The sequence below is a fragment of the Haplochromis burtoni genome, unplaced genomic scaffold (genome assembly GCF_018398535.1).
Source record: "Haplochromis burtoni strain Fernald_Lab_line unplaced genomic scaffold, NCSU_Asbu1 Contig_39, whole genome shotgun sequence".
In the NCBI taxonomy this organism is placed as follows: domain Eukaryota; kingdom Metazoa; phylum Chordata; class Actinopteri; order Cichliformes; family Cichlidae; genus Haplochromis; species Haplochromis burtoni.
The window spans coordinates 709,482-723,475 of NW_024582400.1; the positions used below are offsets into that span (position 1 = coordinate 709,482).

The window sequence follows — 13,994 nt, forward strand, 5'->3', positions numbered from 1 at the left end:
TTTTTTTTGCATGCGTTCAGAATAGTGGCACAAAAATAACGCCATAGGGCCAGCACAAGTCATGTAAGATAGTCATTTCAGGCAACCAAGTTCATTTTTATAGCAAGCTCATGATCTCTACTCGAGATTAGTCCACAGTGTAAACTAAATCTCTGGCTTCTCTGGATGAATGAGCTCCACCTGTCTCACTGCTGTCTGCCAGCACCACCACACAGCCCTCATCAATTTCTAACAGAGAAGATCACTCAATCAAAATATATTGATTCTCCATTCGATACCTCTCAAACAAGTTTAATCACGTGCTTACACTGTATTAATTTATGTTAGCAGACACACACTCCCTAATTCTGCTAATTTTTTGACCCACTAATCTTAAAAGATGTCAGTAACTGCTGGTTTACAGAATAAAAAGGAAAAATAAAAGGCATTTTGGAGCAGCTCAAACTGTGACAGTTAACCAAAATTTTCTTTCTACCAATAGTGAACGAATGGATGAAGAACAGACGCATGATGCTACAGCATTTTGTTTCCTCACCGTGTCGACTCCTCCCAGCATCAGCTCTGTAACGCTTATGTAGACTTCCGCTTTGGTCAGTTTGCCAGAAGACAGCAGGTAGGTCAGGTACATGGCCTCTATAGGCTCACCCCTGCTCACCTGAGCTTCAACTTCAGCCATTCTTCTGTCGATGAGCATCTGAGCTGCCGTGCAAACACATAAAAGATACAAATGAACTTAAAGCGAACCCAAAACAGCAGAAATCTTCCCTTTTGTGTTTTTTTTCTGTTACATACCTACTTCATAGAGGTCATCCCAGGCCTGAACAAAGCGTTTCCAGAAGGGGAGGATGTTGCGGGTCCATCGTGGGAAGAGAAGCACCATGTCAGCAAACGTCATCATGTCGTTAAGAGCCTTGATGAAGCGAAGAGTCTCATGGGGAATCTCCTCCTGCAGGCACCCCAGTCTGGTCTCAAACAGGATGGAGGATATACCTGTAAATAAAATATTAATAAATACATAAATAAAAGAGTTGCAAACCCTAACCTACACCCCCTTTGGGATTAGTTGCTGTCCCTCTCACCTTCAAAGCCAAACTTGTAGAGCTCAGCTGCCACGTCCAAAACTGTGGCTTGGTCCTGACTGCGAGCTCGTAAGAGCTCAATGCGTTGCAGCAGATCTCCAGTCACCTGCTGGATGGTGGAGGCATAAACCGATACCTCCTGTAGCTTCAGCATCTTGGGGTTCAGGGCACTGCGGATGCGATACCACTCTGGTCCTGTTCTGTAAAATTAAAAGGGAAAAAACTTAAAAGGACCAGTAACAAAACTCTGAGGAACTCCAGTAGCAGGTTTTGCCAAAATCAAAGGACAATTTATAATTTTTGGCTTTATAAACTCTATGTTATAGTCAGTATCAATCAGCAGAGACAAGAAAGGATAATAACAACAACAAGAAGAAGAACAGGATGCTACCCTCACGACACAGAAAAAAAGTCGATGGATGAAGTTTATTAGAGAATTATGGCTGTTAAAAAAAACTTTTGGCCAGTTTCTGTTTCAGTTTCAGCACTCCTTTACTACTCCGCAGAAGATATTTGTACATTTCCTCTTGCTAAATGTTCTTATATACATACCTGTACTATGAAGGACCCCTGAGGGACGCCAGTATTCTTTTATGAAATCAGATTTTTTTTTAGCTTAAAGAGATTCTTCACAAGCACCCAATGGATGCCTCCACAATCCACCAGGTTGTTACATGGGCTTAACTTTACCAATTTTCTTTTCCAAAAATTTAAGAATTACTTATAGCTTATAAGATAAGATAAGATAAGCCTTTATTAGTCCCACACATGGGACAGCAGAAAGTGGACAGTGCAAAATTACAGCAGCAAAACTGGAACAGGATAAGGTAATAATAATAAGATACTATATATAATAGAATGAAATACTATATACAAATACTATGTTGTCAGAGAAAAATTTATATTTGAAATTATCATTTGATTATTATAAGTCAGAGGAGCTCCTCTGGGTTCCTTTCTGGGTCCCTGGCTGTTTGTAAGGAATTTCGGACACATGAATAAATGGTTTTTTGACATCATCTACACTCACTCTACGTGGAGTCCGTAGGCCTGGCCCCTCAGCTCCCTGTACTCCTTCCAGTGGGGCATCTCAACTCGGACTGGGTAGCGGCCTTCCTGCTGGATCACCTGACCAATGAGGTCAGGAGTCGCCACATTGACGATGTCAAAAGGGCCAAACTTGGAGCGCCAGATGGGTCCATACTGACGCTTCTGTAAGCCCTACAAAATTGAATTATTTAAAAGTCTATTTTACAATAACAAAGACAATGAGGACATGAATATCTGTTTAATTACAATCACTAATTTCATTACTTTTTAGATTTAGGTTTTTATTCACACTACTTTTAAATAGATTGATCTAAATAATAATTAATATAATTAACACTTTGAAAAGCTTTTTTAGGAGGAGTTTGGGAAGCTGTTTTCAGATTATACTGTATAATTTCTATTCTATAGCTAAAAACTTAATACCAAACCTGTTTAATTTTAGGTCATACATCTAAACTAATTAAAATGTTTAAATGAAACCACTTAAAAGTCATTCTCTCTGTCCCACATTTAGTTTGCATGGCTCGATCACCCCGGCGGCAACTGTTTGCGAATCCTTTTCATTCTGGCTGGACTTCATACAAAATCGAGCCAATAGAAATAAAAGTGAACAAAAAAGCCAAAATGTTCGTTCAAAAGTTTGAAAGAAAGTAACATCCCTGAATGCGTTTTCTCGAAACACTAGCAGCAGCCGTGGAAACAGTTTTGTTGTTGACTGAAGGTCATCTCATACTTGTTCTACTCTTTAGCGCAAATGTACAAACAGCTAAAAAGTTGCTGTTGTTGTTTTAAGCCACTAAATTCTCTTCCAGTACCTGCAGTAAGTGCATCTTTTCCGCGTATCCTTTGACCAACAACCAGTACATACTGGTGGTCCGGCTGGGCCCCGGTAAGTCATCAATGCTCTTCAGCCTAACCGCCTCAGTTGCTGTCTGCACGTTCAGGTTTCTTCTGCCCGGGATGGAAGCGAAGGGTGCGGGTCTGAGCACCGGAGCGACCCGAAGCGCTGTCCCGGAGCAGAGCGCTGGGAGGCAGCGGTACCAGGTTGCAGCAGCCCGGAAGCCCATAGTGAAAGCGCTGTGTGAAAGAGCCGATTGTGTGTGTGCAACAGAGCATGTGCGTATTTATATGCTTGGAGCGTAGTTTGATTACAAACCTTTCATTGTACAGATCCACCCCTTCAGGCAATGCAGGTCAGGTTTCATGAACCATGGCGTCACGCCTGTGGGGTTCACATGTCACAACGTTTTTCATTAACACAACTTATCAGAGCCTCTGGCATTAAAGAAAAAACACAGACCCAAGAAAATGATGAACTTCCGATTGTAATTACGTATCATCACTGTAATACTTGCACATAAAAGGCGCAAAAGTAAAGCTGTACCTGTGGTGTAACATTGACATCTAGTGGGCCCTACAGAGGTTGCACATCAATACATGCCATTGCCAGAAAACAAACCAACATACTGGTCTAAAGAGCTTGGAAAGAAAAGCGTCTGGACTTCTTTAAGTTACTTCAAGACGTTTCACCTCTCATCCGAGAAGCTTCTTCAATTCTAAGGTCAAATGGTGGAGTGGAGTATCCCAAAGACAAAAACTCCTAAACACAAATTTAGCAACGTAGTATATAGTGTAGCGAGGAATGCTCAGACCTCTACATTGGAGAGACCAAACAGCCACTTCATAAACGCATGGCACAACACAGAAGAGCCACCTCGATGGGACAAGACTCAGCGGTCCATCTGCATCTTAAGGATAAAGGACACTCTTTTGAGGATTCCAATGTTCACATTTTGGACAGAGAGGACAGATGGTTTGAAAGAGGAGTGAAAGAAGCATCTATGTACACTGTGAGCGACCATCTTTGAACAGAGGCGGTGGTTTACGACACCAACTGTCTGCCATCTATAATCCAGTTTTGAGTTCCCTTCCCAGACGACTTAACGCCCACTCACATCCTGGGCCATCTGACCTCAGGAAATCACATAAGGTGGGGCCAGGTTTCACAATAAGCTCCCCCGAAACCTTGGCTGATTGTGACCTACATCTGTTTTCACACCTTGGCTCGTGTGATTAGGTCGAGGATTATTAGGTGGTCCATTGTCCCTCTTTGGGGGGAAACTCCCACTGGGTTTAAATCTGGGACTCTCTGCCATTTGACCTTAGAACTGAAGAAGCTTCTCGGATGAGAGGTGAAACGTCTTCAAGCAACTTAAAGAAGTCCAGACGCTTTTCTTTCCAAGCTCCTTAGACTACGATGACCTGGAGGACTGAGAACCTTCACAGACATAAACCAACATACTAAATATTATTTTTTTTATCAGTCTTACACCATTAAAGTGATTCTAAAACAATACTACTTGAAAACTCATGATGTGCAGTGTGTCCTTAATTGGAAGAAACAAATCCAAACACACTGCCAAAGCAATAAAATCATACCTGGATAGAAAAAGCACAGTGGAGCACTATCAGTCATGGATCGGCCTTCCCAGAGCCCGGACCTCAACATTATTGAAGCAGTGTGGGATCATGTTGACAGAGAACAAAACAAAAGGCAGAAACATCCAAAGAAGAGCTTTGAATGTCCTTCAAGAAGCCTGGAGAACTATTCCTGAAGACGACTTGAAGAAATGACAAGAAAGCTGCCTAAGAGAGTTCAGACTTGCTGAAGAATAAAAGCGGTCACACCAAATGTTGACTTTGAAGCTAGTTAGAATTGTACTTTCGATGCTGTATTTACATGTATGTTGCCACATTTCAATAAGTAACTTTCCCTATTTTACATTTTCCTAACATATAAAGGAATTAAGGATGACTCGAGAGTTTTGCGCAGTGCCAACTAACAAAAAACTCCAGCAAAGCCCCGATGTGAAATAAATATCTTTTATTGGTGTCATCGTCATAATTGTTGTAATTATGAACACCGAGCTGTTGCAATACTCCAGAAATTTTGCCAAAAAACAGCAACCATTCAACGGCACCGCTGCGTCTCTCAGGACCCAACTATGCATACAATCTCCCATTTAGAAGAAAAAAAAAGGAAAAATAAAAAATATATTAAAAAATTATGCGTACCACTGATATACAGATCTGATACAAACAGGCATATTGGTCACAAACCAATTAGAATTATAAACATGGCTTCTTTTACAATACACAGACCAAACATGTGGGATACAAGTTTCCTTTTTAAAAAAAAAAAAAAAAAAGTAGTACAATTTCATTTTTATACATTTGTACATGATTTTCATTTTTTTATTTTTTATTTTAACGCTCTCACCCCCTACAGTCAGAATGCTCAAGGCATTTCAGGCGCAGTGTCCAATGAGCAACATCTGCAGTAAATGCACATTAACACACACACTCACACGTTTATTCATTCACTCATTCATTCAGGAGTGGCAGCAGTGGCTTTAAACGAGAACTACAGGTGTATCTTGGCGCTCCACAGGTGACAAATACTGGTACCGAAGAGTTAATCCACTGTGGTGAACGAGGCCAAGAATGAGACGTTACATTCATGTCAAGGTTAACTGAACCACCATCATAATCACCATCATCCATCTCTCGCACTCATACACAAAGTTATTAAAAAAAAATGAAAAGAAAGAAAAACAGTCTTTAAAAATGTGCAAAGAAAAAGTCGCCGAGCCGAGCTGCACGAGCGCAAGGAACCGTTAAGGGGGAGTGGGAGGGCATCAGTGAAGAACCAATAGTGCATAATGGTAGTGCGTATCTATGACGACCAGTGTTGGCGATCTCCATCAGTACCAGACGGCTTGCCGTGAGCCACCTGAAGAGCCAAAGGAACGTACCACTGAGAAGATGCATAATGTGAGTGTAAAACTGAGTTTCCACAGAGCAAGAAAGGCGTAAAAGTGTCTTCAGAGGAAGTCGGGGCAACAGAGGTCAAAGAAACTGTTCCCTGTCTTTTTTTACAAAGGTGCAGTCAGAAAAATCAGACTCTGTAGTAATACCTAAACGAGACATTACAAGTGCATAATTATTTGTATTTTTATTTTTTTTAAACTACTCTGATAAAAATCAATCTTCTGCAGGGGTTCAGGGTCGGGCCTAAGAAGCTGATCCGAGTCTTTGAAGCTTCAGCAAGGATTATTTGTAATTATTTAGAGCTTTTCTTTAGCTACGGTGTTTAAAAGAGCCATCATACTGTATAAATGAGAAGGCCAAGTAAACAATGTGATATTAGTTAACTTCACCAATCAGATTTAAAGAAATGTGAGTGGCCACACACAGGCAGCTGTAAGCTAAACATCTCAACTGCTGTTTGTGCTGTTGGAGCATTTTTAATGTGGTTATTTAATAAATAAAACAATCTGAGCTACAGCTCGTCTGAGAAGTTTACAGTTCATTCTAATTAGCATTCTGCAACAACAAGTCATGAACGCAGCTTGCTAACATGTTGCCACCCGTAATCGTGCTACACGAGACCACGTCAGAGACTATTTAACGTCCCAATTTATGAACAGCTATTAATATTGGGTTTAATCCAAACAAGTGGAAAACCATTTAACAGTTTTTGGATTTGCATATATAACAGAAAATATGAACTTCACAATCAAATATTTGGACAACGAAGCTTCAAAGGCCTTCACGTGCTACAAACAATGTTTGGATCATTTAATTCATTAACAAGTGCCAGAAACACACAAGTGTGACTCTCTAAGCTAAAATCTAAGTTTATTTACCATCACAGACCCAATAATCTATCCACCACAAAAAGCTTGTCCTGGTAATGGCTCATTCAGCAGCAAAGACGACGAGGAGAGGTGCTGTAGATGTGTGTAGGAGAGCCAAAGGTGGGGATCTGAGCAGAAGTTTAATTTTAGAGAGTCACCATCACTTTCCTCTGCTGGTCAAATGTTGCTGATTGCACCAGAAACACTTCCTCCCCTGCTCTGCAGAAACCGGCTCTGATGATAATATAAGTTTTGCATATCGTCTCTTTGAACCTAGAAACATTTCAATCTTAGCAGCACAACAGTAACTCCCACCAGGACTCTGATTCACGTTATTGTTTAAACATTTAGAAGCTTTCTACATGGGCTGTTTGATAATCCACCTGCTGCAAACAGCCAAAATTTAAGGCATAATTTGAGCCCTAAATAACCATTTGATTGGCTGCTGGCAGAGCTGCTCAGAAACCTCACCATTACTAACCAAAAAGTGAATTAGAAGAAGAAGAAGAAGAAGAAGAAGAAGAGATCAGCACAAGCTGAGGTGTCACCTGCTATCTGGCGTGTGCATAGTCAATGCTTCCAAATCAGATGAGCGTTTGTGTATAAAGTGACGAGTCCGCTTTGATGCATTTGATTCGGTGGTGACAGTGACTGCAGTACCAAGCAATAAACACGAGAATGAAGCTCTGCGAGTCTGTCTGAAAACGGTGATGAACGTACCAACTCCAGGAGAGGCTGCGTGTAGCCTTCAGTTAAATGATGAGCAGCTAAAAACGTTTAGTTTGAAATGAAACGGACAACAGAGCAAGATCTTCAAGTTTCCCCCCACTGCTTCTCCGATCTGATGGCAGAGACTCACTGTGAACACATGAAAGCACCAAATTAGCAGCTTCTGTCTCATCCAAATACTCAGGCTGGCTTGATCTGAACATTTAAAAGGTGCAAATTTAGATGTTAGATGAGAGTTAAACTGCTCTCCATGGAAGTTCATGCTGAGGAAGAAGATACCAGAAATGTAAAAACTTCTACGATCAATCCACAACACGAGGTTAGTCCTGAATATACTGCACGGTTTGAAACCCTTGCCATGAGATAGTTGGAAGCTTAAAACAAGCTGGAAAAGCCAGCTGCATTTTTGGGGGGCTTTAAGACAAAGCACTGCAGCACAGCACAAACATGGTTGAGTCATCATTAAACTAGTTCTTTCCCTCTCTCTGACACGGACGTGTTAACCAGAAAAGATGAACTGCTGGTGAAGCTACACGACCGCGGCTCCCTGCGAGGACCTGACCTGTCCATGGGATGGTGTAAGCTCTGTCAGCAAAACAAACCCTGCCCGGCCACCTTTCGCTTACCAACAGCTTCAGTTTCATTTATCGACTTGCTCTCCTTAAACTAGACATCCAAATCAGTCACCTTCCAGAATTAGCTATGGTGGTCTGAAGAGGATACAAGTGCGTTTTAGTTGACTTTTTAAATGTTTTAAATCAACAATTCTGCACGCTGCACCTTTCAAGTCTGGTCATGAGAGTGCTCCGTATTGCTTTCTGTGGCTGAACAGACCGAGTTTCTAAAAGCCAATGTTTACCAGCAGTAAATTCATGAATCTGCTGTGAATCTGCCATGCTGAAGAAACATCCAATCAGATCAGAGAATCAGAGGAGGAAAGAGAGCACAGGTACCGATGTGGCGCTTCACTTCTACACCAGCATGACGACTTTTCTAAACAGAGGATATTTGGTTTCCAGCCGGCGGCGCTGGTACAGCAGGCGAACGAACAAACCGAAATGATCAGCACAGCGAGTCCCCGTCGCAGAAAGGCAGAAACGGCTGAACTGGGATCAGCTGGTGTGAAGGCAGTTTATCCAGGAGGCAAAAATCAAAACAAACAAACAAAAAAAAAAAAAAAACTGAGAACAAAAAGCTGAGGCTCATTCTCAAACATAAAAAGGCACAGAGACGGGGACGACGAATCAGAACGTTTCATCTGCACTTCGTTCAGAAAACGGAGCGGACTTCGGTGAGGGATGAGGGCAGGTGGGTGGAAAATTCTCGGAGGAGTGTTCTCTGGATCTGGGATTCAGGTTTGTCTATAGCAGCGCGCCCGTCACTCTGGGTTTTGGCAGGAGACTACATTCTGGGGTCGGGTCAGCGAGACATTGGAGGAGGATGAGAAGGAGGCAGGGTGGGGTTTACTCCAGAGTCAGGCATCAGCTCCTGTTAGGGCAACAACACCGACGCCATCCCGCTTCAAAACGCTCAGAGAGAGAAACCGTACAAACATTTTTTTAAAAAAACAAACAGTTTTTTTAGAGAGGAGGAAGTGCTCAACCTCCTCCGCGTTGGAGACGTTAAGGTGCAACTTGCGGAGAAAAATAAAATAAGAATTTGTGTCCTTTATGGCAGTCTCATACAAACAGAGACAGGAGGAGCGCCCCCACCTTCTCCCAGCCAGTCTTTACTGGTCCAACGTGGTCTCAGCGTAAAGGTGGAGGGGGCGGGATCAGATAAGGCCGTATTTGGCAGTTCGGCAGGCAGGCAGGGGTTCAAGATTCGAGGAGGGGGCGGGAGGGGTTAATGTACAAAGATGTGCCTGAGCAGCTCTTCTGCAGACGGCCGCTGCTTGGTCTCCACGAAGATCCGTTTGAGGAACTCCCGGCAGTGGTCCGACACGTGGGCGGGCAGGACGGGGTTAGTGGGCTGCGTGGCGATCTTAAAGATGGCCGCCATGGCCTCGAACTCTGCCCACGGAGGTCGCTGAGTCAGCATCTCCACAACGGTGCAGCCGACACTCCTGAAGACGACAAAGCAAACATTTAGCCCATAAAAGAAAGGAAGGTCAATTTATTAGCTTTATTTGGTTTTCACTAGATCCAACATGGCCTCACAGCACAGGAAATGCTCTCAGCTACAGCTTCCACCTTTCTGTGGCACAATAACATTAAAAGGCAACCCAGTCTTTACTTTCCTACCCGTTTCATTCGACAGTTCATGATTTTATAAAAAGTCATCCAACAACATCGTCTTTCATCTTTGAAGCCACGTGTGGCCAAAGCTTCCTGTTAGTGGCTACAACGAAGCGTCTTCAGAGGTTTGCGCTGGTTACATACGTGACCAACATGGTCTTGTTTGCAGATTCTCTAACAAACAGAACATTTCACACAGGATAGAAGGAGCTCTAGATAACCAACACTGAACTCCCTAAATTATTAAATCGTATTAAGAGGGGTAAGCACGTGTGAACTTCATCCTACTCCTTTAGGAGCATCTAAACTAACGGTATAGAGAGATATTCGTGACAACTTTTTCTCTTCACACTGCGTTCTGTTATTTTATTTAAATTTACTCATTGGACTGATTGATGGTTGATTTCAGTCTTAAAAAACAAAATAAAAGACACCACCATTGTTCATGTTTTATCATTTAAACTCAATGGAAAGACCCACTTCAGACTCATTGTGTGTTACCACCATAAAAACTACCAAAAGACCCTCAATGTATTTTCTTTTTTGCCAGTCATATCTGTTAGACCTGTGGCTGTTCAGTGTTATTTTGTAACATGGAAGAAAAAAAAAAGGAAAGAACTGAGGTGATTTGTTGAGGACATCCAACTTTTCTGTTAGGAAGTGCTGCTATTTTTGACAGTGTTAGCTACTATTAGCCTCTGTTAGCTGGTGTTAGTGATACTTTCAAGTCATACTTGAAGTGCATCTAACATTGCTGGACTGAGTCTTTAGCAAACAAACTCTTGTACAAAGTGAGCATGTAATCAGAATGTTTGAGTCCAGCATTACTCAGCATAACTAATAGCTGTTGCTGTTTAGCTGGCTTGTGGCCAGTTGTCCCGAGATGGGAGGGTCACATGTCTAATCTGCTGACAATAATAAAGTGTCTCCTGATCTGAGCCCCGACTGCAGATCAGGAGATGAGGCTTAAGATGAAGCGGAGGACATTTTATTAAGAAGTCATCTCTCATTATCCCTTTCATTCACATTTTCCTTTCTTTGGTGACGGCGACCAACGAGTTCTCTTCTCCTCCACCTTTGGTGCACGGTGCATGTGGCCGGTCTCACAAACCAGTATCGTTCCCATGAACTTTTAAAGGTTTATTTTTAAGTTCATGAAAACCTTTTAATTTCTCTGAAGACGTAATTAAACACTGATGTACATATATGAGCAGAATATTCCTTTATATTAAATAACCTCACAAGGTTACATTTTTACAACCTTGGGTGTCCACATTGCCCGCCCAACCAGCCGCCCACGTACTTGGCGGGTAACGACAATACCTCAATCAAGAATGCATACCAGAAGCAACTCAATAGAAAGAAGAAGAAGAAAAAGAAAAAAAAAATCACAGATTTTCCTTAGTTAAATGAGGCTTTTGAGGTTAAATGCACACATAAGCAGGATTGGTCTAAAGACTTAAAGGAAAAGAGTTAGTGTTATCTGACTTTTCCTGATATTTCTGACCCTTTAACCCTCTGGAGTCCAGGGTATAATTGGCCGTTTTTGACTACTTTTGATTTTTTTACCTCTACATTTCACCTTTTAAAAAAAAAACAAAAAACTGTTTATCTTGCCTTGTTTGGTATCATTATTTTCAGCACAACCTCAAATTTGAGTTATTTTTTCATTTTGGTATACTATATTAGCACAGTTGATCTAAATCCAGACCAAAAAAAAATTCAAAATCCGAGTAGAAAAACGTTCTATTTTTTACTGTAAAACCCACAAACATGCTTAACGAATCATTTTCTTAAGTTGAAAGGCAAATAGAAATTGTACATTTCTAAAAATTATGCACAAGTTTTGCAAACAACAAAGTTATATGGTACTGTTTACCTAAAAATGCAGCCAAGGCCTCAGACATTTTTTATATAACCATTTAAATCTATTTACAGAACAATCAGGTGTGCTGCATCAAATAAGAAGGCACATAAATTATTTGTGCCAGTCCAAAAAAATAGTTTGTCCAGTATAAGACAGAGGAGAACACCAAACCCTGCAGGTCTGACAGCAGGAGGTGCATCAGTCCTGTTTTCCATGTGGGAACAGCGTTTACACTGGAATCTGAATTTGGTGGCTTTTTTGGAGCAAATGTGAAATTCAGCAGTATAACTGACACACAAAACAAAACAATGACTACAGTACACACTAACTACAGCCTCCAAACGTCTCTAATGTCTCACATATGAAAACTCGCTCTCTCTTTCTTTCGCTTACCTGCTTTCTCTCGCCAGTGTTGCTCCTAAAACGTCCCCCTCTCCCTAAACAACCAAGTGCCACATCATTTTTTTGATTGGCTGACATGGTAAACTTTAACACCAATAGGAAAGGGGTGTTTTTCTTTTTTCACTCGCAAGCGGAGAGTGTTTGCTAGCGCTGTCCATAGAAAGCGCCGTTTTTACCGTTCTTCCCGCTCTAAACACCGCGGTTTTAGTCAGAAAAATACATCGCGTGTATTTTCTAATCATAACTCCGGTTTTACGTGGCCCATCGACACAATTCAAAGACTGGTATGTAGTTTGAAGTCCGCACTTTTGACCCAAGTTGAAACTGAGACTCTGAGTCGCTGCATCTTGTAGCTGTGTTGTCTTAAATTGGTCATGTGATTTTGACGCGCCGGTGCGTCCGACGACCCCAGAGGGTTAATAAATAAAAGTGCGTTTTATATTTGGCCAAAACATCTTTGGTTGGTGTCCTGGTTTTTGGGACTAAAACCCCTAAACTGGAAGCAACACTAATGGATGTTTGTGTTGATGAAGGAAGCTGTTGGGATGTGGAAGTTCACTGCTGCGTCTGCTCAAGTCGGAGGTAAAGAAGCATCACTTTCTAAAGTCAGTTTGTAAAAATTCATCTACATTGGTACCACTTAAATTACTTTTTACATCACTTTCATGCTGCATCCTCTGAATAATGTAGTAAAGACTTTTGAGGTTGGTCTTACCAGATGTCTGCCTTCCTGCCGTAACCCTCTCCGCTGATCACCTCTGGGCTCATCCAGTACGGGGTACCGGTCACCGACTTCATGCCTGTTCCTGACAAACAGATGGTCTGCAGCCGCCTGCTGGCCCCGAAGTCTCCCAGCTTCACGTTACCCACCGAGTCTCTGAGGATGTTTGCACCTGAAAGACGATTGCACAGTTTCATGCTCTACTTTTCAAAGACGACGTTTGGTCCCAAGTATTTCCCCAGCAGGAGCAAAAACATCAGCTCACCTTTGATGTCCCTGTGGACGATCATGTTGCTATGCAGATAAGAAACCCCCTCCAGGATCTGCCTGGTGTAGCGGCGCGTCACATTTTCCGTGAGCGCCCCGTACGACTTCAGCTGGTCTTTAATGGATCCCTGAGGGTCACCAGAAAGGAAGGAATCATCAGAAATATCCCTGCTGTTCCTCACATTAAAATTTAGCGTCTCTTAAGAGAAACAGCTGTCATTTCCACTCGAACAAAGGGAACTTTGTTTGTAAGTGTTGATGGATTTCCACTCGAATAGAGCATGAGATTTTTAGCTTCACACACACATAACTGGAAACAGTGAACAGTTTGTGTGCACTCACTCCAGGCATGTACTCCATAAAGATGGAGAGCGTTCGCTCCATCGTGTCTCGCAGACAGCCATAATATTGGACGATCCGCTCATGGCACAAGTTCTTCAGGAGCTGGATTTCACATTCCAGTGCGCTCACCTCCTGCAGCAGAAACAGAAGAGCACATATTCAAGCAGAACATATTAAACCGATTTCACCTCTACATTCAACAAATTAGAGGCTCTAACAGCAGATACACGAGAGGACTGGAAAGATCTTTCTCAAGTGGGAGCGAAGTGTCTCTAGTTTGAATTTACTGAGTTGTATCCTTATTTACAGCCCTGTTTTTCAAATTAACATTGTATGATTTTCCTTTTTTTCCCCCTCCCTGGCTTTTTTATAAATCAACAAGGCATTTTAAAAAATAAAACTAGAAAAATTTGCATTTCCTGCGAAAATGCTGTGTGGATGCCTTAACGCTGAAGATGTATGCTGAAATAAGCTGAAAAAGGTGAGGGGGAAAACCCCCCCCCAAAAAAAAAAAACACATTGCCCTGAGCAGGATCGAACCTGGCCCTTCTGGTCTCAAGGCAGCTACTCATCTCACTGCGCCAAAGTCATTCTCACAAA

General features: G+C 42.0%; 2 protein-coding genes across 3 annotated transcripts in view; both read right to left on the bottom strand.

Annotated features, from left to right (window-relative positions):
- si:ch211-113j14.1 (sterol 26-hydroxylase, mitochondrial) overlaps positions 1–3,543 on the bottom strand; it is a 22,879-nt gene extending 19,336 nt beyond the window's left edge. The window contains exons 1-6 of one of the 2 annotated variants that reach the window (XM_042219866.1): positions 3,514–3,543; positions 2,945–3,351; positions 2,110–2,300; positions 1,080–1,279; positions 793–990; positions 536–699 (exon numbers count right to left, since the gene is read on the bottom strand). In XM_042219866.1, coding sequence (XP_042075800.1) covers positions 536–699; positions 793–990; positions 1,080–1,279; positions 2,110–2,300; positions 2,945–3,196 — 1,005 coding nt within the window. In that variant the 5' untranslated portion in view covers positions 3,197–3,351; positions 3,514–3,543. Of the gene's footprint in view, positions 1–535; positions 700–792; positions 991–1,079; positions 1,280–2,109; positions 2,301–2,944; positions 3,352–3,513 lie in introns of those variants that run through there. The other variant, XM_005919898.3, reaches the window with a different exon arrangement.
- A 1,453-nt stretch (positions 3,544–4,996) lies between these two features.
- map3k2 (mitogen-activated protein kinase kinase kinase 2) overlaps positions 4,997–13,994 on the bottom strand; it is a 21,171-nt gene continuing 12,173 nt past the window's right edge. Inside the window, exons 14-17 of the mRNA XM_005919901.2 lie at positions 13,395–13,526; positions 13,051–13,180; positions 12,780–12,957; positions 4,997–9,623 (exon numbers count right to left, since the gene is read on the bottom strand). Coding sequence (XP_005919963.1) covers positions 9,404–9,623; positions 12,780–12,957; positions 13,051–13,180; positions 13,395–13,526 — 660 coding nt within the window. The 3' untranslated portion in view covers positions 4,997–9,403. The remainder of the gene's footprint in view (positions 9,624–12,779; positions 12,958–13,050; positions 13,181–13,394; positions 13,527–13,994) is intronic.